The sequence below is a fragment of the Nomia melanderi genome, chromosome 4 (genome assembly GCF_051020985.1).
Source record: "Nomia melanderi isolate GNS246 chromosome 4, iyNomMela1, whole genome shotgun sequence".
Taxonomy (NCBI): domain Eukaryota; kingdom Metazoa; phylum Arthropoda; class Insecta; order Hymenoptera; family Halictidae; genus Nomia; species Nomia melanderi.
Window position 1 is genome coordinate 13,004,918 of NC_135002.1, and position 25,011 is coordinate 13,029,928.

General features: G+C 36.2%; 1 protein-coding gene across 2 annotated transcripts in view; it reads right to left on the bottom strand.

The window, feature by feature from the left end:
- LOC116425422 (tRNA dimethylallyltransferase) overlaps positions 1–25,011 on the bottom strand; it is a 138,378-nt gene that overhangs the window by 12,300 nt on the left and 101,067 nt on the right. For both annotated transcript variants that reach the window (XM_031973096.2, XM_031973095.2), the window contains one exon: positions 8,678–8,793. In XM_031973096.2, the coding sequence (XP_031828956.2) occupies positions 8,678–8,793 (116 nt within the window). The remainder of the gene's footprint in view (positions 1–8,677; positions 8,794–25,011) is intronic.

Below are 25,011 nucleotides of genomic sequence, written 5' to 3' on the forward strand. Positions count from 1 at the left end.
CGAAAACGTTAATCAGCCGTACGATGTACCGCGGACCCGGAAATTTGAATTTGCCGGCTGTAATGGCGGTTGCGAATGTTTCATATAATTAGCTCGCCGCTGCGCTTTCGTATTGCCGTATTATATTAATCACACCTGCCTTCTGCAACTTTGATGTTACAGGAGCGCGACGTCACATCCGGCAGAAGCGAGCCGAGCAGAGCAGAGCAGAGCAGTGCAGTGCAGTGCAGTGCGGAGCAGAGCAGAGCGGAGGAGAGCAGCCGGGCACGTGCATTTGCATAATACGAGACATGTTACTTGCAGAAACGTGCGAGTATTAAAACGCGTAAGGAGGAGCGATACGAGCGAAGACAGTAGAAGAGACGTGAACGGAGCGAGCGTGAGTGGGACAGAGAAAGAGAGAAAGAAAAGGAGGGGTTAATAAGCGTAAGAGGTACGCGATCGTTGCGAAACCATTCCGGCTGTATCGGGACCGTATTCTCGTTACAAAATTTTCAAACGCTGAGGACTACGCAAACGCATTATGTAAAATCCGACACACTGTCGCTTAACCTTTCCAAGTTTCAGCTTTTATTTTTTATGATTTTTTTTTGGGGACTGTATACATATACAGTGATATAAGAAGAGTCAAAGTTTTGTAAGAGGCTAATATTCGTTGCATAAAGTGGAAAACAGTGGTGTAGCGTATTTGCTACTAGGCAACAGTGATCGTACATTTTTCAAAACTACAATTTTTATTCGTTCCAGAAGTGACAAAATCTACGAAAGCTTATGAGTACGCCTTAAAATTTCTTTTCGCGGAAGTCGATGAAACAGTTTCTTTTGTCACTGCAGCAGAGACCGATAGTATTTATGAGATAGGGAGGTGGAAATAATGTAAAACCAGTGAAACGCTGTAATAATAGAGTTTTAAACATCACTAAGCTTGAAAGGGTTAAATGTTGTATAAAACTGTTTTCAATGATTTTCAAAGAAACTGATTTTTGTGGTATGACACATTGTCAACTGATGGGGGAGATTTTTCTTTTTATGCATTGTCTTTTGTCTTCTTTGCTTCCTCTCATATAGAATCATTGCTGTTAAATCAATATTTATTGTTTAGAACAATTCGTAGGCTTTATAGGAGTTTTCATTTGTAAACGTTATTATATACTTGCGGAAACTGTGTGGTTGGCAATGGGTTAAGAAAAAACTATGAAGGTGTAACCCTTTGTTGAATGTGACTCGACATCAGATTTATTTAAACGTATGCTTCTCTCGAGACACTTTTGTATTGCATTATGTTACTATACTATTTTCAATACCGTTAGTAGAAACGATTGTTTACTCTGTTTCCTATCAAGCAACTGTCTTTTGAAATACATTTCCTTGAAATACGTTCTCTTTATCTTTATTTTAAAAAATAAAAGAAATACAAAGTACCGCATTATTCATAGGGTGACCCAGTAATACACTAAGATTCCCTATGACGCGATTAAGAATTCGTCGAGAACTAACCATGAAAGTGCGATTTTCCATTAAAAAAACTGATACAAGCAGAGAACCAACTTAATGCAAACTGGACCGGTAACCAAATGGGTTCACAGGAAATTCGTAAACGTGAAACCCTGTAACACAGAATATTTTAATCACGACGTACAACGGTATTTAATCTGAATGAAAAATATTGAATAATACTTGAGATTCTCGAGTTCAGTTTAAAATCCTCATCTGACAGGATACCAGAAGGCAAGGGGTTAATCGGGTCCGAATAAACGTAAGGTTACCGAGCGGTTGCAATTAATTTCTTTATAATCGACGTGCTTTAAAACATAATAACGTCTACCTTAAGCCGCTCGCTCGCTCGCTTGCGCGCGCGCATACACAGAGACACGCACACATACGCACACTTATTAAGCTACTCCTGTTCCCATGAACTTCTTAGGCGCGAATGTAATTCAGTTGGAACCTTCTCTCCTGGCTGGTTCCACGTTGTGTACCACGCACTGCACGTGCCGTAGCGAAACCGACTGCAAATTGGCCTGGCGGTGTAATTTGCATAGCCGCTGGTGCAGCGGCGCGCACAGCGCACGCATATATGCGAGAGCGGTAATAATTAGCGATAATTGTCAGAGGCATTAAACATCGATCGAACCACCGGAAATTCGGGTGTATTATCGACTGATAGAACGCCGAAGAAAAAGTGACTGCGGTCGACATGTTAATTCCATGAAATTAATGTTCCCTTTTTTCTTTGGTCTTATTTTGATCTCTTTTTAGACGATATACTTTTTGAAGAATTATTATTCGTGTAATATTAATATGGATTAGTGTTAACCCATTAATTAGTGATGTTAACGTATTTGTATTAATCTGACAATGTTAATACGTTGCAGGAAATGAAATGCACGAATTAAAATCGTTATTAATAATTAATGAAACTTATACGAATTTGTGCCAGGTGTGAATAAGCCAAGTATAAACGATTAACGGTTACACTGAAATATTGAACGTTTTATTGTTAACTGCAGATGAATTTTAATTTATGAATCTGTAAGGTATGTATTGTATAGATTGTTTAAAAATTGATACGTGCACAGCTTCTTAGTTTTGTTAGAAGAAATGGGGGAAGGAGGAATGAATGGGTGTCCTACATACTTAAGAGACAAGAAACGGAATGCTGTCAAATTAGTCAAATTAGCGCTAATCAACATAAACTCAGGGGTTTAACGACCTTTTCAAACTGTGCCATTGTTAGTTCGAACAATATTTCAGAATAACCTGACTCCCTTTCTTATGCAAACACATACTAGGCATTATACTGTGCACGATGAGCACGACTTAAACAAGGTGTTCTGTAAATACTGGATAAAACGGGGGATTTTTCGCGAAATAAGTAGGTTGAAAGTCATTTACTCAGATAAATAATTCAATAGATGAAAAGATACTAAAAATTTACTTGATGCAAACATTATTAAATAGAAATCGGCTAACGTGTCTGTTCATGACTCGCCTTTATTAATAATTTTATCATTACTGTTACATAAGAATCGATTATGTTACAAATGAAGTTTTCGTCTGAACAAGCACAATATTTCGAATTTCAAATTCCAGACATTCAAAGTTTGATGGGCGTATTCCTCCGACAGAGCTAAGATTATTCTTCGTTAATGTAATAATAATAAATAACAATCACAATAACAGTCACAGAAAACAATAGCCATTAGACGATTGACCGAACAGTTGGTCAATTGGAGTAGAAAGGCATTAAACAAGACAGAAAAGTCATTTAAAAATTCACAAAATAAACGTTACTCTTCCAGATTAATATATTAAACAGGTTTAAAAAAAAAGCGACGACAGTGCGACCGAAGTTATAAGGCGAAGTGAATCCGTAAGTGAAAGAACTTGTCAAAGTCGATTTATTCCCTTTCGTTCTCGGAATATAGTAATTAACGGTCAATCATGAACTGAATGAACGTGGGACAAGATAAGATTATTTGCTGCGTTTCAATCAAACCTGTCATCAAACTACAAAAAAGAGATTCGAGATTGAAGCCTTTGAACATTTTCTATACTCTTTCAACGATGTTTAAACGGTGCACTCTGTTTCTTGAAGTATTCATAGCCAACCAATGCGTTACCGGGTCGTAAATTGTTGCAGTTCACTTATTCAAACGGTAGATTTAATAGTGGCGTGCAGCTTACATTTTGCTGAACCTTGTCCACCACACGTCTCTATTTACATGTGTTTTTACTCTTTCTGCACTTGAACTTTCACTCTGTTCACGTACATCGTGCCGTACACTGAAACGCTATTATTATTTTTATCTACTCATTGGTTTAACCCTTGAGTGGGTAAACAAGTTGCCGCAGTATACATTCTAACATTTTCTCCTGTACAATTTGTTGCTATCCTTTTATTATCGTTGTTATCAGTGTTTATTATTATTCTCGTGAAAATTTGTCGAAACTGTTTTCAATCATACCTTTCCGTCGATTCGTGCTTTCGAAATGAAAAACTTAGGCAAACATATAGTAACAATGAAGTCTGATCAAACATGAATATTTTGATCGTTAACATAAGGATAAAGATTAAACGCTTCCTCGCAAACGTTAAATTGAATAACTTCGAATCTAAATAATCGCAATTCGTTCATCGATTCGATTAATTATCTTCATCGAAATGTTTTCTTGAGGTTGAAACTTAATTATACCAGAACGTAATTATATCTAAATATTTTTTCATTCCCATTTCCTTTCCCATATAATTTCTGATCTTACGAACCTTTCAATTAAAATCCAATTGCTAATACATACATCTAATTACTAAAATAAATGATCACAGTAAACATCAGTGATTTGCAAAGCTTTCCACGGTAGTTGCATAAGTTCGAAGATCCATGGTAGTTAGGGGATAAAACGAATTCGTCGAAACAAATTTGCATAAAGACGAGAAGGAAATTTCCCCAGAATAATACGTACAAGATTATCTGAGTATTTTAATTCCTTGGAAATGCATAGAGGCGAGAATAATATCGTATAGATTTCAAGGATGTAGATTCGCGGAGAATGGCGAAACAACGATTACGGAAGCGAAGAAAAAACCGAAGAAAAATCCCGTCGAAGCGAGCGTTCCCGGTCACTAGATCTCGTATAAACGCGAAACTCACAAAAACTACGATAAGCGAAACATTTAACGCCGGTTACTTGAATCTCCCGGAATTCGATGACTCCATGAGAACGATGTAAGTCGAAACTTAGCTGCGGATATACAGGATAATGGCGTCTCGAAGATCGGTAACATCTAAACCGTTTCGTCGCGAACTCGAATTCATCGACAATCATCAAAATCAGATTTGCACCCTCCGATCTGTAATAATTAATGTTAGATTCCTGGAACCAGCTAATTTCGCAGATATTATGTTTCATAAGCATAATCTGGAGAAGTTTATGTTGAGGGTGTTCCAATTATACGAATACTCTGTTTAATATACTAACTTTTTGTTTTTCAAGCTCTAATATCTGAAATATTAGTGAACACCTATTTTTCTAGAGATAATGGTAAAGTGTATAATAAATGCCGGTAAATATAGTATTAATATTAATTGTCAAATACAAATATTAATAAACAAAATATTAATATTAATGAATATGAATTGTCAAACGGATTAAAATGTGTCGTTTTGACTTCTATCTCTTCCAATTGTTGTATTGATTTAGCAATGTTGTCTAAAGTATAATTAGAGATGTTAATAATCTTAATAAATACACTCGTAGCATTTGTATAAGGAAACGACAAACTGTTAATTTGATTAGTTCCTAGCTCTATTCCCAAACATTCGTTATTTGGCTTTGGAAGTAAAATACGTTCTCTAAATAGTAGAATGTTTCTTACAATAACTAAAAAGTCACCCGTGACGTTTAAAGTTTTTATATCTCTCGCAGAACGAGTTACAGAATGTTTTATTGATATTCCCGTTTACACGTTTTAAACATATATCTTTCAATATATCATTAACAAATTCAGTATGTAAGATTACGAATGTTCCATAACATGTTTAATAGTCCGTGCAACTGTCTTTTTAATTCTGTAATTACTTGAAGAGTTCGTTTGATTATATGAATAGATGAAATAAAAATTACCATTATTCATGGGTCGTTATCGAACGAGAAAATGATTAGCCTCAGAAGAAGCTACCAAATGTGGCGCACTGTCGTCAATGCGTTAATACCTCGTGTATCGATACGAAGCATTAATAATTCCGAGTCTCTTTAAACACGGTCATTCAATATTTGCTCGACAATAAAGCCGTTATCAATTTTAAGGCAGCATATCTTTAAAACAGGATCGTTAGCGGGAAGAATTTGAGCTGCAGATTTTCTAAGATAACAGGATTACCGTGCGGTCGAATTTTCTTTTCCTTCGTTTCAACCCTTAAATGCTACAGATGGTTTCTTTAGCATAAATGAATGCCAACGCATATATAAAAACATAAATTATCCACAATTTCAATGATTAAACATTATCGTGAAAGCAGATACAGATAAATAAAAACTAAAAGGTTTTGACCTCTGTAAGCCGAATCTTTTATTCGTGACTATACAAAATTTTATGTAGTATGAAATTAATACATATCAACCTGTAAATGCAAATTGGCAATAGTTTTAATAACTTCATTAAACCGAATATACTTTGCAACTACGAAGTTAGAACGATGTCGAACGTTTATATAATACCTGTGTGTATAAAAGTTTAAGTTTAAGATTTTTCTGTGACTTCAAAGTCATAGGCCTACAGAGAGTTAACCTTTTGCACTCGTATGTCAAATGTGACTGGACATCGGATTTATTTAAAAGTATGCTTCTCCGTCGAGACATTTTTACATTGTATTACATTATTGCACTACTTTCAACAGCATTAATAAAATGAAATGTTTACACTGTTTTCTAGTGACTAATTGTCTCTCAAAGTGCACTTCAAATGAAACATTTCAAGTAATATGAAATGATCGAAAAGAAAATGCAAATTAATATTACCTTATAATTATAGTAAAATTATAGAGTTCGATATTTAACCCTTCGTCCTGCCTTTTATTTCAAAATTGTGCTCTAATAAGACTACTTTATCAATAATAATTTAATAGAAAAAGGCAAAAATTTGAATGCTTATTTTTCGTCTACGTTTACTTTAAAGATTAAAGATTGATAATAGACAAGTAATATTTCATTTGTCTGATTAAATAAATAATGTTTAGATTGATCGAATTCGGTTAAAAATTTTCATCACAAGTCTAACTTCTTATTATAGGTGAAGAGATTAATATTAAATTTTGTATAATACATCGACAAGTGAAATATTGAAATAAAATATCTTTGTTCCTTAGTTTACGTGTGATTTCTCTTCAAGTGAATTCAAGTGTAAAAAGTATCGTTCGCGTCTCATCAGAAAATGTTGAATATAGTAAGTTCTCATATAACGCGAATTCCTAGAACGCGACAAAGATATTGCGGCTACTGTTTTCACATAACGCAGCGTTCCTACAACGCGCCACATAATAAACACAGGAATCACGTGATTTAAGAATTAAATCCGCTTTGGTTGAGCATTGGATTGCGTTCTTCATCATTAAACATGTTACTTTAGATTATGCGTGTTCTACGAGAAAAATTTCCGCACAGCACGATTTCCTATAACGCGAACTCCTCCAACACGTTGCACATTAACCAGTTAACTGCGTTTGGCGAGTATACGTGTTATCTTAAAGCTTGAAATGATACTAATCTTTTCAACGGAGAATTATTTATTTTTTCACATACACATGTAATTCTTTGTTTTGCTTTAGGTTTTCATTAAAATATACCCTAGGCGCATTCGTCCGGTGTTTGACAATTACACCCTTCATTTTTTCATTGTATTGCGCGAAAAACGAGATTTTTCAAACTAAATTCCACAGTTAAAAGGTTAACCACGTTATACGGGAGTCTACTGTATTTCTAGCGAACAACTTCTAAGTGATAAAGGCGTATACACACAAGCGACGCGATCTCGTTGCGATGACGCTGTGCAATTTTGGAAGAACAAAGACGTAAAATTCTCTTATCCTTTTTTTCGTGAGACAGAAGAACTTTGTTTCGTTACGTCACAAACAATCGCTGTGGCATTGCAGCGGGATTGCATCGCTCGTGTGTATAGGCTTTAAGGGTTCATTCACAATCCGTCAGGAGCGAACGATGCGCAGCGACGGTGACCTGATACTTTTCCTCGCGACTGGCTACTTCCTTCGTTTTCTCGCCGGCGTATCCGGCCGACGCGCTTGCGATTTCCGGAAGCGAGTAAGGCGAGCGAACTTCATTCTCGAGAGGCCTTGACGGCGTGCTGCTTACAAATCGCCGCGTATCACGTGCACAGCTAACGTACACGTGACTTAAGAATTTTGAGCATCATAATTCTGTAGTTGTGTCTCGAGAACCTCGATTCGATTCGATTCTCAGATTATCGTCTGTACAAAAGAGTCTACGAAAGTATTTAACAGTAGAACCACCGAGCGGTTAAGCCTTTGCAATCAAAAGCTTTCCACTAGAAATATTCAACACTTTCTGATGAGATATAGACGATATACTTTGGAACCAATTAATAGATAAATTAAGAAACGAAGTTGTTCTGCTTCAATATTTCACGTATCGCTGTATTATACAATGTTTAGTACTATATATGACTTTATAATTTTGATATATTTTAGCGAGTGGTAACTGAGAATCACCTTTCGAGTGGAAAGGGTTAATATGATTAATATCTAATTCTTGTAAAGATTGAAACAATACATTATTTTCGGTTTCTTGCGATGAGAAAATACAGAACCGAAATCCAGAGCCGAAAAATAACAGTTATACCGGTATAATATCGGATACGAGGAACCATACCAAAATCGATATAGCTCAGAACTTTACCTCATAACAGTTATAGCTTCATCCCGGTTTTCTATGACTGTTTTAGTGGGAACCGATATATAACAGGTTCAAACAGTTATTTTCAGAATCTTTTCAGTTCCCAATTATAAGCTAATATTTGCCAAGACTGTTGTAACATATGTTGAGTAAGAAGGAAGACAAAGGAGAAAACAAAGGGTAAATCATAAAAGTAGAGGAGTCGGTCGTGTGATATAAAAGCACTTACCGATACAAGTCTTGCACTTACGTGTTGCTCTCAATCCGTTGCTGGTTGTACCTCTGATGAAAGTCAAGCAGTTCCTGTATCAGACCGGTCTCCAGCATGGCATCGACCCTGCTGCTCAGCCGCTCCTCGAGGACTGTCTGCAAAAATTTCGGAGAAAAGAAGGCTCGAATTAATTAACCCGCTCCGTATCGACGTGTATCGTACTCCTTTCCAGAAACGCTCCATCATCGGATCGCTTTCGACTATTATCTTTACTCGTCTTTTACCCGTTTTCTTATCATTCGATTTTGCTAATCCTTTTTTCCCTTTTCCTGTTCCGTTCATCAAGATCTTTCGCTTTTACACCGGATGATCGGTTTTTAGACTATGTATCGGTTCGTCTCTGTGAATTCAAGCGAATAATCGATACCGTGTGACGATATACACCTGATCTTCCATATACGCGGAACTCTATTCACAGGAATCTCCTTTTTACATGGTGAATTGTAACACTGTTTACGTGATATTGTTTATAATCCAGATCCGAATCTGGGTTACTGGTGATACCGAATAACATTTACTTTTATTTTCTGAAATGTTATTATTATTATCTTTCTGTTCGGCTTTGCGAAAGAAATATGTATTCCTGAAACTTATACTAGCTCTGTTTTACAACGTTTTATTTTCTTTTGTATTGAAAAGATGTTGAGTTCTTGAGTTCACTTCTAGACATTATGTCTTAAGAATATTTTCATAGTATCTCGAAAACGCCTTATGCCAATTGGTTAGTAACACTAAAACTACCGTGCAGTTAAATTGACTTTTTGAAATTTCTCTGCAGAAACTCCAAGAGTGCATCTACTGAAACTTTAATTGATTTATAATTTAGTTTGCATATCGATGAATCAATGTTTTCAATAATTTCTCAGAGAAACATCTGTTATCTTTTTAATAATTACAAAAGGAAGAAATCAAGAATGGGCCATTTTGATCTGTCTAATAGTTTTAGTGTTAATAAAAGTTTAATAATAAATTTAAAGTGAATTTAAATTAAAATTAGTTATAGTAAAGAGAATTCACATTTCATATATCTTCATCGAGATGAAAATCATTCGGAAAATGTTTGTCGTTAACGTTATTGTTCGAATGCGTATTCATCGCGAGTTCAAGTTCGACGCGGAGGCTAGCGAAACGACCCGGAAGACTTGTGCGGCATTCCAAACTGATTATGTAAGTGAACGTACCGCGTAAAAGTGGTTCAAAAAATTCGGAACGGCGGATGAGAGAGTCGAGGATGAGCTGAGGTATCATTAACGATGATGATTTGCAGATACGCTATTAACGATGAACCAAAAACAATGTATAAACTACACAGAGTTTCAAAATCTTGTCCTCAAGGGATGAGGTTGCAAGAAAAACCATGAAGAAAAAAAGACCTCAATTGATGAACCGTAAGGGCGTCTTGTTTCTGCAAGATAAGACACGGTAAAAGTTGCACTAAAAAAGATGTTGATGAGTTCGACGAATTTCACTTAATTTTTCATATTATAAAAATCTTTCGGTAATAGAACAGCGAGTGTCCTTGCTCGTAGAAAAATTTTCTTTAATGCAATAAACAGTTTCAAGTGGTACACGAACGAAATTGTAATCATTAAAACGATTAACACATTAGGTGCCATCATTGTATAAAAATCATTAACTCTGAAATATCCTAAGAATATTAACATTGTATGAAAAATATTAACGTAAAACAAATTATACGTTTATGAATACTTTTTGCAAATTTTTTATTGTTATTCTCATTTTAACGACGAAGCATCTAAAGAAAATATTTAAACAATGTTATATGTAGAGTCATGTCATTCATGAATGAATGACTTGGCAGCTGATGTGTCAAAGAAATTGAAATCAGTTCACGACTGTTTCGAGACACTTAATACAAAATGCAATTGCTTCATTAATTCCGAACGTTTACCCGATTTCATTCTAAGGAAAACAATTTTCACGAGTCAACAGTTCGTGTTTCCGTGTTCGCTTCGCTGGAAGCAGTGTCACTATGCCCGTCATCACTTCTATCGTTTCCAACCCGACACGTGTTGATAGGAATTCATGAATACATTAAAATGCAACGCACTGGACATAGGATAATGCGAATAAACATTGAATATTAAAAACATTATTTATAACCATTCAACGTTTTCGAACTGAACGGTCGACTTCCTGTAAATTGTGCCTTTTTCCTTATCCTCGGGAGAACGTTCAAGATATTGAATAAAAAATTAGGAAATCGCCGGATTGAATGTTGCTTTTATTTTGAGTTTCGATTTAGAATTTGCTTTAAATTATTTTAAAATATGGTGGTTTTAACATTAAACATATCGACACATTGTACGTACCTATTCTTATCGTAACTAGTCAATTAACAGGTTATAAAATAAAGGTAAACGAGTTAAACGACAAACTTCTTTCAGTCGAAACAGAAACGAAATGAGACACAAACACGAATGAAAAGAAACGCGGAGTTTCTAATAACGAAAATAACGAAAGAGGTACCATTTCTAGCGATCTGAATTGCACAGAGTATTGGTTAAATTGGAACTCTATAATTCAAATTCTTAGATTGCATGTCAGAATATATATGGTAAAATTTTGCAAATACGTCAATTAGTATTTGATTACCTCCGTAGGAGATACTCGAAATGGCAACTTTGCATATTAAGGTGCGACTGCAGACGTTTCGCCGTTGGCCTGGTTACTCTTTCAATATTTCCTGGTGTCATTTGAGTCTGATGGAAACTACCTGTATTTAAAGTACAAAATTCACTTTTCAACCCTTACGTTGTCAACCAAGATATCTGCATTTAACCAAATTGTAGTAGTAGAATATTTTTAGGTAAATTCTTTACTTTCGAAAATCGGTGTAAAAATGTTCATGGGAACATTTCACAACATTTCAAGTACTAATTGATCCCTGAAGTTAGTTGCAGTACTTATTAAATCTCCTTCGTGACTTTGAATAAAAACTTCTCAACAGTTGATGTTTTTATGTAAATGAATATTTTACTTCGTATTTCCCTTGAGTGATATTTTGATTCATTAGTTCTTACACGTTAAACGTATAATCCTAGATTTTTTCAACGATGCTCTTTGCTACCAACGCATTTCGCTGAGTATCAGTTTTTACAGCTACAACGCAATAATCATGTGAAACGTTGAGAAACATTCTACGTTCAGGTCTATCCACTTTCTATTTCAAGAATATCGATACGAGAAAAGAGGAGAAGAGAAACTTGAAAGTATATTTCGAGACAAGAAGGTTTAAGAATACGCATAGAAATATATGTTTTCTGAAAATATCGCTCATTCAAAATCTAAGTTATTAGTCGCAATGTGAATTTTGCGAAAATAAAACTAAAGTTGAAGGAGATATTATGTATATAAAAAATAAATTAAGAAGAAGTGGAAAAAATAGGAAATAAATAGTAAAGAAATAGAAAAGAAATATATATGCACATAAAACTGGAATGTCAAATTATTCCATGATTCATCGAAGCATTTTACAATTTTGCAGCAAAGAGAAAGGTAAGTTTGAAATGTCCTTTGAGGCTAAATATCACTGTAGAATTCCAAGATGATGCTGCGTAACAATCAGTAATTAACTAACTAAATAGATCTGACTCTTGTATTCTCGCGGATAGACAGTCCGCGTCGAAGGACATACTACGGTCCAAGATAATCGACGATATGTGCCGTTAAGAGGGATTCGATATCAATGAACGACGTGAGTTACACAAGCGTTCGAAGGCTAGCTCGTACTATTAAGAAAGAGAAAAAAAAAGCTGAAGAAAGAATGATACCATCATCTTCGGTGGCCTCTAACAAGTTTTGAAATTAATTCTCTTCTCGCTTTTCGGTCTCCTCTGTCTTTCGTTCACTGCCTATTTTTCTCGTCTCTCTTTCTCTCGTCGCTTAGTGTATACACGCTAATAGCTGAAACGCGTTAGGAGAGTTCCGTGTCCTCGAAAAATCGTCGACGTGCAAAATCCGACTAGCCAGGCGTGTACTGAAGGCGATAAACCGCTCCGACGTGACTCAGTTTCTCAAGTACGCGCGTTAGAAGCAAACAAAAAAGGGTGTCATTTATTGGAATATTTGCGGGGGCACGGTGTTCCGACGACAACGTCACACGTGGGGAACACCGACGGAATTAATCGAATCGTTCCGTGTGGGTTTGACAACAGCTGATTTCATTCGGCGGATTTAATTCATCACGCGTCACTTTCACGCGCGGGAACTCGTCGGTAATCAGGTAGTTATTATTTAACCACGCACGGTTGTTTGAATTCATAATTTCGGTTGATGAAATATAAAACATAAAGTATAAAATACAAAATATAAATAGAGAATAACAAATATAAAGTATAAAATAAGAAATAAAAAATAGAAAATATAAAGTATAAAATAGAATATAGAATATAGATTATAGAAAATTGAGAATAAAAATATAAAATAGAAAATAGAAGATAGAACACATAAAGTACAAAATATAAAATAAAGTATAGAGTATAAAATAGAAAATAAAAAATAGAAAATACATTCATCGTATTTTTTGCCAATCTGAAAGTTAGGAGATGTTACAAATGCATAAATACCAGCAACCATTCATTATTTTACGGCGTTCCTCTATCTCACCTCAAAGCCTGTAGAATATTTGATCAGACAAGCGTTCGCTGATTCCCCTTTATTAAACATAGTCTTTTGAAAGCCACGGTCACGAGTCGAAAAGAAATTCCGATAAAATAAGCAAATTAAACACGTACGAGCGTTAGAAGGTAATAAGACGAAGGTTTCACGGTGCGGTCACACGAAACGTGGAAAGTGTGTGCCCAAAAGTTAGCATCGACATGTCGAAGGTAAACACCGGTTTAGACATATTCCCTCTTTCTTCTTGTTCCTCCTCCTTTTGTTTTTAATGGGAGACCACCGACGTCGCGGGCCGCTGGCATTAATATTTCGGCTATGTAGCATTGAAACTGTTCGATAATCAGATAAACTTGAATGCCAAGCCGAGATACCGATTAATATTCCAATGGTTAATGATACGGCTTGATTGATTTCATTCCTTCAGGCAGTTTTTACAAATCGCCCGGCAAAGATCTAACAATATCAGTATTCGTTAACGTGTATTTAAAAATTCGAAGATCGACAAATTTGAAAACAAAATGTACTTTTATGTGATAATTTATTCTTTGTATAACAATTTGTGGGAAAATATAGGGCTACATTGTGAAATGTTGATTGCATCAAAAATATATATACTTGTATTAGAAAAGACTGAAAAAAAGTGAACTTGTATAAAAATCTTTTTTATCTGCATATGCTCCTCGCAGCAGTATAATTTGGGCGACTACCAGTAACAAAACATTTCACTACTTCCGTTAAAGTGTCTCGCCTTCTATACTTTTTGTATTCCTTGTCATTCTTTATCTTTCTTATCTCGCGACAGCATTAACAAATATAATGCTGTCCATAACAAAATTTTTCACTTTTTTCAATGCGCATAGGAAGAAACAAAGGACTATTATATATTATCGATGTTTATCTTCAAAGTAAATCAACATTTACGCAAATAACCGTGAAGATAATAGTTAAACAAATGTTTTTGTTTCTAATTCATAATTATAAAATCGATTTTAAATCATGCAATTACGCGAATAAGTTTCCTAATAATATTGTACATTTTTAAGCATCTAATTTCCTAGATCCAAACGAATGAACATCAATTCTCCTAGTAACAATAGAATAAACTATACAATAAATATCCGTAAACCTAGTGTTAGAGAAATTAAAATGATCAGTAACACGAGTAACTAAATAACAGTATAACTTAACACTAAAACTACCGAGCAACGGAAGTGATTTATTTCTAAGTTTTTATAAAAATTAGGACAATACATTTCTCAAGATTTGATGGGTCCTTTATTGTTGTACAAACACACAAATTAATTTTACAATTTTTCGTAAAAGCCTTGTCCTAAATTAAATACTTGCAATCGAAAAATTCTAAAATAGGTTAATTTGACCCGTCTGGTAGGTTTAGTGTTAAAACCTATGACACCAAACCATTAATAACTAGTTCTAATACCATTTGCCTTTGTTACCATGCGATAAGTAATATTATACGAACCGCTGTAAATTACCATGGTGGTCAATGTGTTCAAGGAGAAGATTAAAGGAAAAATGAAAAAAACGGACTGTACCGATCGCGTTCGGAAACCGAATGAGTATCTTTGCGCGGCGACTTCTTCATTCGAATCTGTACGGGCACGTTTAACGTCGCAAGATCAAAGGGGCCTGGAACTGCCGGACCCGAGGCAATGCTAGGCCGTTAGCTAAATCGCCAATTAACTCGCTGACACGGGAATTCATAGAAAAAACCGAGTCCCGTCGGGAATGATCCGGCGCATCAGTGGGAGGCCGTCTGGCTACTCGCGCGGTCTCGGTAGCGAGAAATGGCTCCTCCGGGCTTCGGTAAACCATTTCTCACGCTCGTTCGTCGCTGTATAGGAAACGCGACCTCTGCGACTCGTTTCGGGCCCGTGTTCGGTTTTAACATGTCGAATGCTGCACGGTTTCATGTAGAAAAATATACAAACTGAAAGACATATAATATTAAATTATTTCGTTCGTTTTATTATTATCGCACGTTTATCTTGCCGAATGTCAGCGCACTAGGTGGCATTATTTATAATATAGAAACGTTTGCACATAATTATTGTTTAGTAGACTGAGCTATAGTAAGGGGTCGGGGGTCACCGGCGATCCCCATGGCATTCAATGTGTTAACACTGAACGTGCAGCGGCCAGGCAAATGACCAGTATTCAAATTTGATTAAAAATCTTGCATATCCTTTTGTCCATCTATCTTCATGTCAGATCTTATATTGTCCGATTAATAAATTTTTTCGTTTTTGATACTATTCCTATATTATTAGTATTCTGTGTTTTTGTTATAGCTTTTTAATAAAACTCTATGTGACCTATGTTTACATAACATTTTTTTTCTTTTTTAACCTTTTAAAGATTTTTTAACCTTTTGCACTCCAATGGCCGCTCTCGGCTGCCACTTGATTTTACCACTAGATTTACGGAACCCGCGAATTCGACGCATATCGAATTTGTTAAACATTGTTTCGTAATGATTTAAATCGATTTTGATGGATGCAATTATGTGAATACACATTGTACTTCCCTGTTCATGAAACTATAATTTTCGCGATCTATATAAACAAACGTATAGTCTTCTAAGAACGATAAAATAATGTCTAGAATAAATTTTTGTAAACCCAGCCTTAACGAACACAAAATTATCAAATTTAACAGTTAATATCAAGCTTTGTATAATGCATCGATGTGCAATTTATTGAAACAAAAGAAATTTTGTTCGTTATGTCAATCAAATGTATGATTTCTCATTAAGTACCTTTCAAAACATACCTGTAATTTAACAGAAAATGTTGAATATCTCTAGTGAAATATTTTTGGTGTGTAAAGGGTTAAGGATTAAGAAACCTTTTTGTCAAATGGTTAAATTACACACGAAACCCCTAAATATTAGAGAAGAAGAAAGGTACAACTCGAGGCCAATTAAATTAACATATTGTATGCAGGTCGCGTAAAAATACGTTTTTCGTGTATCCTCGTAATACTGTCGTAGCAAATAAATGTTTATATTTATTTTATTAACATTTGAAAAGTGAAAGTTTGATTCGTCTTACGATTGAAAGTGTTTCTATTTGTAATCAATTGTAATTGATGTAAGTTGAAATGAACAAAATAGCCTACATACGATTTGTTAATACGGTGGACACTATATAACGATACACTCCGTACTTAAGATATAAATAATTTATAGTATAAGCTGTTATTATAATATTGTATAAGCTGTATTTATAAACTACTCGCATGGTTCGTACAAATATTATGATTCGATAAAATGTAGAAACCATTTGTTGAATGAACATTAGGGGCGAGCGTAATGAATGTACGCACATAACACAACCAAATTATTCGTTGAATGAATATTGAGAAATGAAATTGAATTTGAATGTCGTCGTACTCTGTTAAAAGGTTAAATCGTGTTTAAATGCCGAACCAGTGCTCTCTCGTGGGTTCCTACACGTGGACACGACGCGACAGTTCGTTTCATTCATGGGCACCGCAAGTCAATGACGCAAGCTTCAACCGGTCGGTATTTGACGACCACACGGTATACACATAATCGCCTCGACGAGCCGCAACTACATTTCACTTATCATGTAGAACCGAACCTACGCTGTTTCCGCGCGCGCGTGTGTGTGTGTGTGTGTTTGTGTGTTTGCGAGTGTGGTGCGGGGGTGGTGGAAGGAAAGACAAAAGAGAAAGACAGCAGAGTTAGAGGAAGAAAGAACGGAATAAAGAGAAACGTTGAAACTCGTTCACGGTTTCATTGTCGGAGAATTGACGAGTCGGAACGCAGATTTAAGAAGTATTTCACTAGAAATAGTCAACATTTTCCGTTAAGATACAGACAACATATTTTGACAGCTACTTAATGAAAAATCATACATTGATTAAGGAGCAGAACTTCTTTTGTTTCAATGTTTCATATATCGATGCATTATACAAAGCTTAATATTACATGTTACATTTTATAATTTTTTAAAAAATGTGATTCATTTGCTCAAAATAGTTAGAAGAAATTAACCCCCTGCCTTATAAGAACGTGTCATGGTGAAGATTTTAAACAGAATTTAATCCTTTCGCCCCTGAGTATGTGTTTCTTTTAATATGAATTTTGTAAAAAATATCTTACGGGTGTGAACTAATCAACCAAAACACATGTATTGAGAGCTAATTAGCACTTAAACTGTTAGCTATAAGCAAAGATCCCCGTATAGTGCCATTTTCCTTTATCTAGGCGTTTTATAGCTTTCCGGTAATTTATCATTTTCGTGGTACCTATAGAGTATACATATTACTTCATTCTTTTGAATTCAAATTAAATATTATTCTTCTGTTATTGAGACTATTTTACTTCAGAGCAAATGGTCATGGCATATGCCTAGAATTTTTACCTTTTTTTCAGAAAATTATTAATGACAAAGTAGTTTATCGATCATACGAGTTGTGTAAGAGCGGAGAGAAAAATGTGTAAAATTAATTTATGTAAATTAGATATTGTTTAGAATCGTTTTTGGTCTGTATGTTTCATGAGTAACTGCATATTCACTATCGTAGCTCAAGAAATTGATTCAAGAATAACCTATGACAAGAAAGACGATGTTGGGGAAAAGATAATGGAATATGTAGGAAAATTATAGCAAATTGATACTTAGTAGGAGAAAAATAATGATAACGTCCCTTGCATTTCTTAAACGAACGTTAAGTTAAGAGCTGTGGGGAATTGTAGAAACTAATTAAAGATTTAAATGGAAGAAATTAGCATATAATAATCAGTTGCAAGTGACAGGTAAATAAACATGTACAATAAGGAATGTATTAGCGAAGTATGAATATTCTTCCTTTATTTTATTTACAATAATGTCAATTATTAAAAGCTTATGAAGAGATTAATGAATTTCGAAAGTAATCACCAAAAAATTTTAATTAAATATGTAACTATGTCATGCATTCAACATGCGATATATGAGAAGCGGGAAGTAGATGAGGAAGCAATACTTGCGATTTTGCGAAATTTGGAGGTGTCCGAGGGTTTGACAGTGACGCGAGTACGAACGGTCAGTTTGATAGTGAGTAGTGACAGGTTTGATCCTGCTTTTCATTAACCCTTTAGCCACGTCAGACTAAATTGCCCCTTTACGGCTAACGACTTAATTTCCATTAAACGAAGAACTGATGGCCGACCGTGAAAGTTTTAACTGGAAGTTCGACCTATTTCGAAAGTCCTGAGTAAATCTTCACGAATATTAAAACGATTAATAAATCTTCCTTTTATGTTTTTATATTATTAATACAAATTAAATTGTTGAATATTCTATGCAATTGCATAAATCCTTTTTTACACTATGCACTTTATATGTTCAAATTAATTACTAAGTTACAAATTACAAATCACTAACTATAAGTTATAAACTAATAAATTGTATCAAATATAAATACAAATATTGTATAATCCGCATAAAAATTCAATTTCCATCACGGTAAACGCATGATACGTTCAACCAATGCAGTCATCATCATCATCGAAACGTCTCATTCTACAGAGACCGTGACAAACTGTCAAAATCATTTCCCAAACCGACACGAATTCCACCAAAGAGCCTCCGCTCGTATCTTTTCCACGCGAGATTGCGAAACGCCAATAAATCCGATTGAGTATATTATTTACTACCGGCCGCGTGTAAATCGTTCCAAATAGTTTCAAAGAAACCCGGGATCGGCCGAAAGCAGATTATCGGCCCGATACATGTACGTCTTACACATCATCGGCCACCGGTTTCGTCATGCTGCGCAACATTGTTAGAGAACGTTGGCTTGAAAATAACCCTTTAGCAACGGAGACCGAGCTGGAATTTTCTTTCCACGAGACTGGAGGAGATTCACGCAGAACTCCATAAACCTGCATAATATTTGAAAAAGAAACGGCCATTTTTAGACCTACACGTTGCCAGCCTCTACATGCTTTATCGTTACTAATTTATTAAGAAAAGAACAAATTTTACTATTTATTCTACGTACACATCTCCTCCAAAGGTTTACGATTGATAATAGAAAAATACTATTTAATGTATGTTTAAGAAAACGAAATAACACTTGGATATATCAAATTCACTTTAGCATTCTCGTCACGAGTCTGATTTCTAGATCAAGGGGTTAATATATCTAGACCACCACGCGACAAATGAACGCTGTCACCCTAGAGATAATCAAAACAGAAGACAGACAACCCCCGAGTGTTTGCTGGTCCCTTCCAGTATCAATAATTAACGACATCGTCCGAATATATTTACCAACGTCTCTGTTGAAATAGAAACCGCTGGCATGGTTGCCACAACGATAGCGGCCGTACGTCAGTCAATTATAGCGTAGCCGGCACGGTAAAAAGTCCGGTGTCTTATCTAAAAATAGTTCCCAAACCGTGTGCCTGGTTCGTACAGGCAACCGGAAGCTGGCCAACAACAACTCGAAGTGGCTTGTGATAAATGAAGTGGAAGAATCGGCTGGTCAGAGGGTTGCAGTCGCACAGCAGCGATGAAATTCTCGTGGCTAAAACGCGCCGCGAAGGAACGCGGTTTACGTAACAGAAGCAAGCGACGACGATTCCTCCAGTTTCATTCCACGACAGAAAGCGACGCACGAACGGAGAGGAGAGGAGCTAGGAAACTAGAAAGCCTCGGTATGCTTGGCTACCTCGTTACCTCGTGAATCGTGCCAAGGTCCTTACAGGAGAGACAACAGTGGCGAACGAGCTGGAAGGTGGCCGCGTGCGAATTTTCGTGACCCCGAGGAAACGGTTTACATCTTTCTGTCCGGCTCTTCTCGTAAATTCCAGCCGTGATTTTATTGACAATGGTAACCGTGACGGTAATTTTCGAAACGGTTTCTTTGTTTGTCGATTTTGAATTTCGTATATTTCGATATTGTGGAGGACGTTGAAGAAAACATAGTAAAAGGTGAAAATCAGGATACAATTTGAGTTGAAATTAATTACAAGTTAAGTGTACAATTTTGTACGATTTTGTATCAGATATTTAAAGATGTAATGTACTGCGAACATCGGTGGTTGAGTAATTAGTTGCTGAAATGTGTATGTCCACTTCATCGAACATGTGAAACGATTCTGAAGCAATTACCGTTAAGTTTGCATTGTAGTTAAAGCGATTCATTGTAATACGATATAGATTATCTGCAACATATCATACCTTCTGTAGAATATTTCTTTTTCCCTTAGTTTCTTTTCTTATCTCGTTAATAATAATTTCCTCGATATATCAACTGAAATTAGAACACTTTAAAAAGGCAAATCGTGGCATTTATGTAACAGGATTACAAAACATGTGTCCCATTCCCAACGACTCACTTCCAAAAGATCGGCAATCAATTCGAAAGAAATAAGAGAAACTTCAGATTCGAAAGAGAGAAACTTTTTCATTAAATATACTCACTTCGTAAATTAATTCGCGAATTAATCAATTTCAGTTGGAGCCCAAACAAGGTTATTCTTTTCTGAGGACGAGAAATAGAAACAGAGGGGGGGGGGGGATCTGCTAAACTTCGTGCAACGTCATTTGTCATGGTATACCTTTTTTTGTTTCTTCTCGGGGCGTAGATGCGATGAAGATAAACTTAGATTTATCGTGGCGGACCGTGCATGTGCGGTGATCGCTTTATTTTTTCCTGCAGCTTCATACGTCTGCACTCGATCTTTCCACGAATCAACGATCTCCGTCTGAAGGTGAAAAAGTCAACGGTCTCTACCGCTAATCCCAATTTGGTAAACGTACTCACGCACTTACGTCGCACGCGCGCACACTTACTGTCCACGCGTGGGTGTGAACGTTCGATTCCTTCCTTTGTAGGCAAGACAGCATCGTTTCGTAGAAATCACGTGTCAAGATGTCCAAATACGATATCGCGTTAACCTTGACATTATAATTTTTGCCCGGTTCCACGGGTGAACTTACCTATTGAATGTCCACTGTTAAATATCTGAGTGTGTTCTTGAAAAACGCTGTTTCAATGCGCGAAGGAGAAACTGCTTCGATCTCGAGGCGCAATTAAAGCGGAGACCGATCGATGAGATTTACTCTCGACGTGATGGAGTTTAAATGAATTTTTACTACTCGTCAAAGCAAATTGCTTTATCCGCTTTTTAGATATTTTTTTAATGTCGGTGAACGTCAGTTGAGATGTTGTTTTTGGAATAAGAAAGGTTTAAGATTGAAATCACACAGCACGCTATTCCTTAAGTTGTTCAGCTTCTTATGTTACGTCGCGAATAACAAAGGAGACAAACTCGATGAAAAAAAAAGACGCTCCGCCAGTTTATCTGTGAACTTTATCTGGTTATATAAATCGACGACACGTCTAATGTAATGCCATGGTCGGCCACATAAACCGTTATACTGTGAACCTTGTTTGAGAGATCACTAATATGCTACTGAATCCTAAACCACGAATGCATGACACACAGGAAAATAAAGATTAAAGGAACACCCACTGTGTTGATACGCAAATATCCTGTTTTTTGACAGCACCTTCGTGACTACCTTTGCTTCAAATATGAGAGAAAAGCGGTCCTTTTGAGTGTATATTGATTGATACAACGTATTGACTGAATTTAATCAGCATGCTATGTTCGATTCACTTGGATTATGACTGATGCATTATTCGATATTATTGTATAAATGTTTAAACATTCTCTGTTTAGATATTTGCTACTCAGCCAGTTTGTTACCAACACATTATAGTACATTATAGTATATAACATATACAATGATTACATATCATGTTACATAAATGTAAGTTATTGTATATTTTTTAAATTCTACGGATTATAAAAGTAATATTTAATTATAATATAACTACGTTTCACGAGTACACACATCATCGTAAAGCGTGAAATGATACTAACTCTTTCAACGATGAGTTCCTTATTTTTTCAGATAAACATGTAATTCTCCTTTGTTTTGCTTTGGGTTTTCATTAAAATGTATCCTAGGTGCATTCGTCCTGCGTCTGACGAGTGCACACTTCATTTTTTTATGAATTCCACAGTTAACAGATTAAGGGGAACAGAATGAAAAAATACAATATTTTGCATAGTTCTGTGCGCGCGTGCGAATTTCTCTAAGAGCTGACGTGTTGCGTGGCAGGCGTGGAGTATAATTTGTAGAAATGATTTTCGTGGAAAATCGGGACACGCCGACGGCGGCGTCTTGACGGGACGTTTCGTGAGAATATAACGTGGCGTTTCGCGTCGATTCTCAGGTCGGCAAAAACGCACGACTGAAGGGGGAAAAATAAAAAAAGCATACAAACGTATTCAAAAAAATTGCCGGCCATCAGGAGGCCCGGAGACCCTCCAGGTCCCGATGAACACTTGAGACGCGCACCGACTAAACTTTTACGCTAATGACACGTTCTCGGCTCGTTTCGTGCAGCAAATTCAATCGTTTTCACTTATTATCAAAACATCCGCTCGAATACGCAACGACATTCTCCCACGGCATCGAGACTGCGCCTAGCATTAATTCCAACGAGACTCTTAAAAATATCAACGATTGAAGTTTCTAGCGATTAATTTTTTTTTGTTTTCAATTAATTCCACGCGAAAGAAAGAAAAAACCTCTGACATGTGCATCGAGGGAAAAATTGATAATTATGTCTGTAGCGTTTTGTAACAGAGGGGACGTTCGAAGATACGAGGATGTGTCAAACTCTTCGACGGTAATGTGATGAATTGATTAAGAAAATTGGAATGTGACAAAGATTTACAAAAAAAGATATTGTAATTCACACTTTTGCATCGGTAATGAAAGCAGCGGTTAAATATATTAACTTGTCTGTCATGTTCGGTAGCTTTCAGCTTTCTAAAAGTATTCTTCAATTAAATCACGATGCGTATCGATTACAAAATTTAATTGAAGAGTGTAACGGTACCGTGTATCATAATGTAGAAGTTGCCGAAGGTAATTTCAATGATCGTCCACGTTTCGATGTACAATACCAGAGAAAGTGATAATTACTCGGTTGGTGATCGATCAGATACGGATTATTCTTCGAAGTCTAATCAAATTCCAACTAATTTCTCAACACATACACGAGAGAGAGGAAGAAGGTACACATGTTATTTCTGAATTTTCTGTACGAGGAAACTCGAACCACTTCGTGAACGGTCGCAGCCAATTAAAAGGTTGTATCGCATTCTGCAAGCTGTTCAGTTTGAGTCGAATAAAATATAATATTAAAAAAATATAACATCCAAGCGAAATATCTTTTTGCTGCCCTCGAAAATATCAAAATACCAGTTCCTTGTACAAGGAAAAAAGAACGAGGGTGTAACGAAATCGATCCAATTATGGCCTCTGAATTACATACAGTGTAATTGTTCAATAAAAACTCATGATCGTCCGCAACACATTTCATAAGTTATTCAATTATAATCGAGTAAAATATAATATGAAACAAATATAATATTCAAGCGAAATATTTTTTCGTTATCCCTCATAATACTAAAATCCCAGGCTCCTGCAGGAAAAAAAGATCAACTTCGTGTAACGAAATCGATCCAATAATCCCCCCACCCCCCCGAATCGTGTGCACCGTGATCGTCCAATGGAAAGCCGCGATCGCCGAGGGATTGTCATGCGAACCACGAAACGAATCGTCGGAAAATGAAACGGCAAAATGAAAACAGGTGGTTCCCCGGTCTCCCCTCGTCATGATAGGAATCTCGCCGGTCCCGACTCGGAGCAGAGATAGGGGCATTTTTAATGTATCGCGGCGAAATAGAACGAGAAGCACGCGGACAAGGGGATGAGAGGGGAGACAGGCCCCATCCATGGGAATGTTAAGGCGCGTTCTCATCAATGCACGCTGACCCGGTTCTCTATTTTCGGCGGCAGCTCTCTGCGAACTCGCTAGGCCATGACTCCTCGATCAAAGGGGCGTTACGGGGTACTACTATAAATTCGTGGCCGGTGTTGTCCGTGAGAGCCGAGCCGCGCCGAACCTAGATCCAGCCAACCTTGGCATTATACTTCACCGTGCTCGATTTTATTTTCAACCGAAATGCAACCTGAAGATGCTCGAAAATCGTTTCGGGCTCGCTGACGATCCCTCGCCGATTAATTATTTAACACCAAAACTACTGAGCAGTTCCATCGAGTTTTTGAAACTTCTCTATAGACACTAGAAGAGTATCTCTCGAGGCTTTAATTGATGTACATTTCAGTTTGGGTGGTGCTGACCCAATTTCCTTAATAATTTCTCAGAGAAATATTTGTTAGATGTTTAATAATTGCAGAGAGGAAACGTTAGAAATGGGTCATCTTGACACATCTGATAGTTTTAGTGTTAACCTGTTAACTGTGGAATCTAGTTTAAAAAATCTCCCATTATGCGCGTAATAAAATCGAACAATGATATCCGTATTAGTCGAATGCAGGGTAAATGTAGTTATAATATATTTTAACCAAAAACCAAAGCAAACGAAGAAGAGTCACGCGTGTATCTGGAGAAATAAATAATTCGTTGTTGACAAAATTAGTACCATTTCAAGGTTTAACATGATGCGTATACTCGTCAAACGCAATTAACTGGTTAAGATTATCAATACACGAAATATATTTACAAAAAATATAGCATTGTGT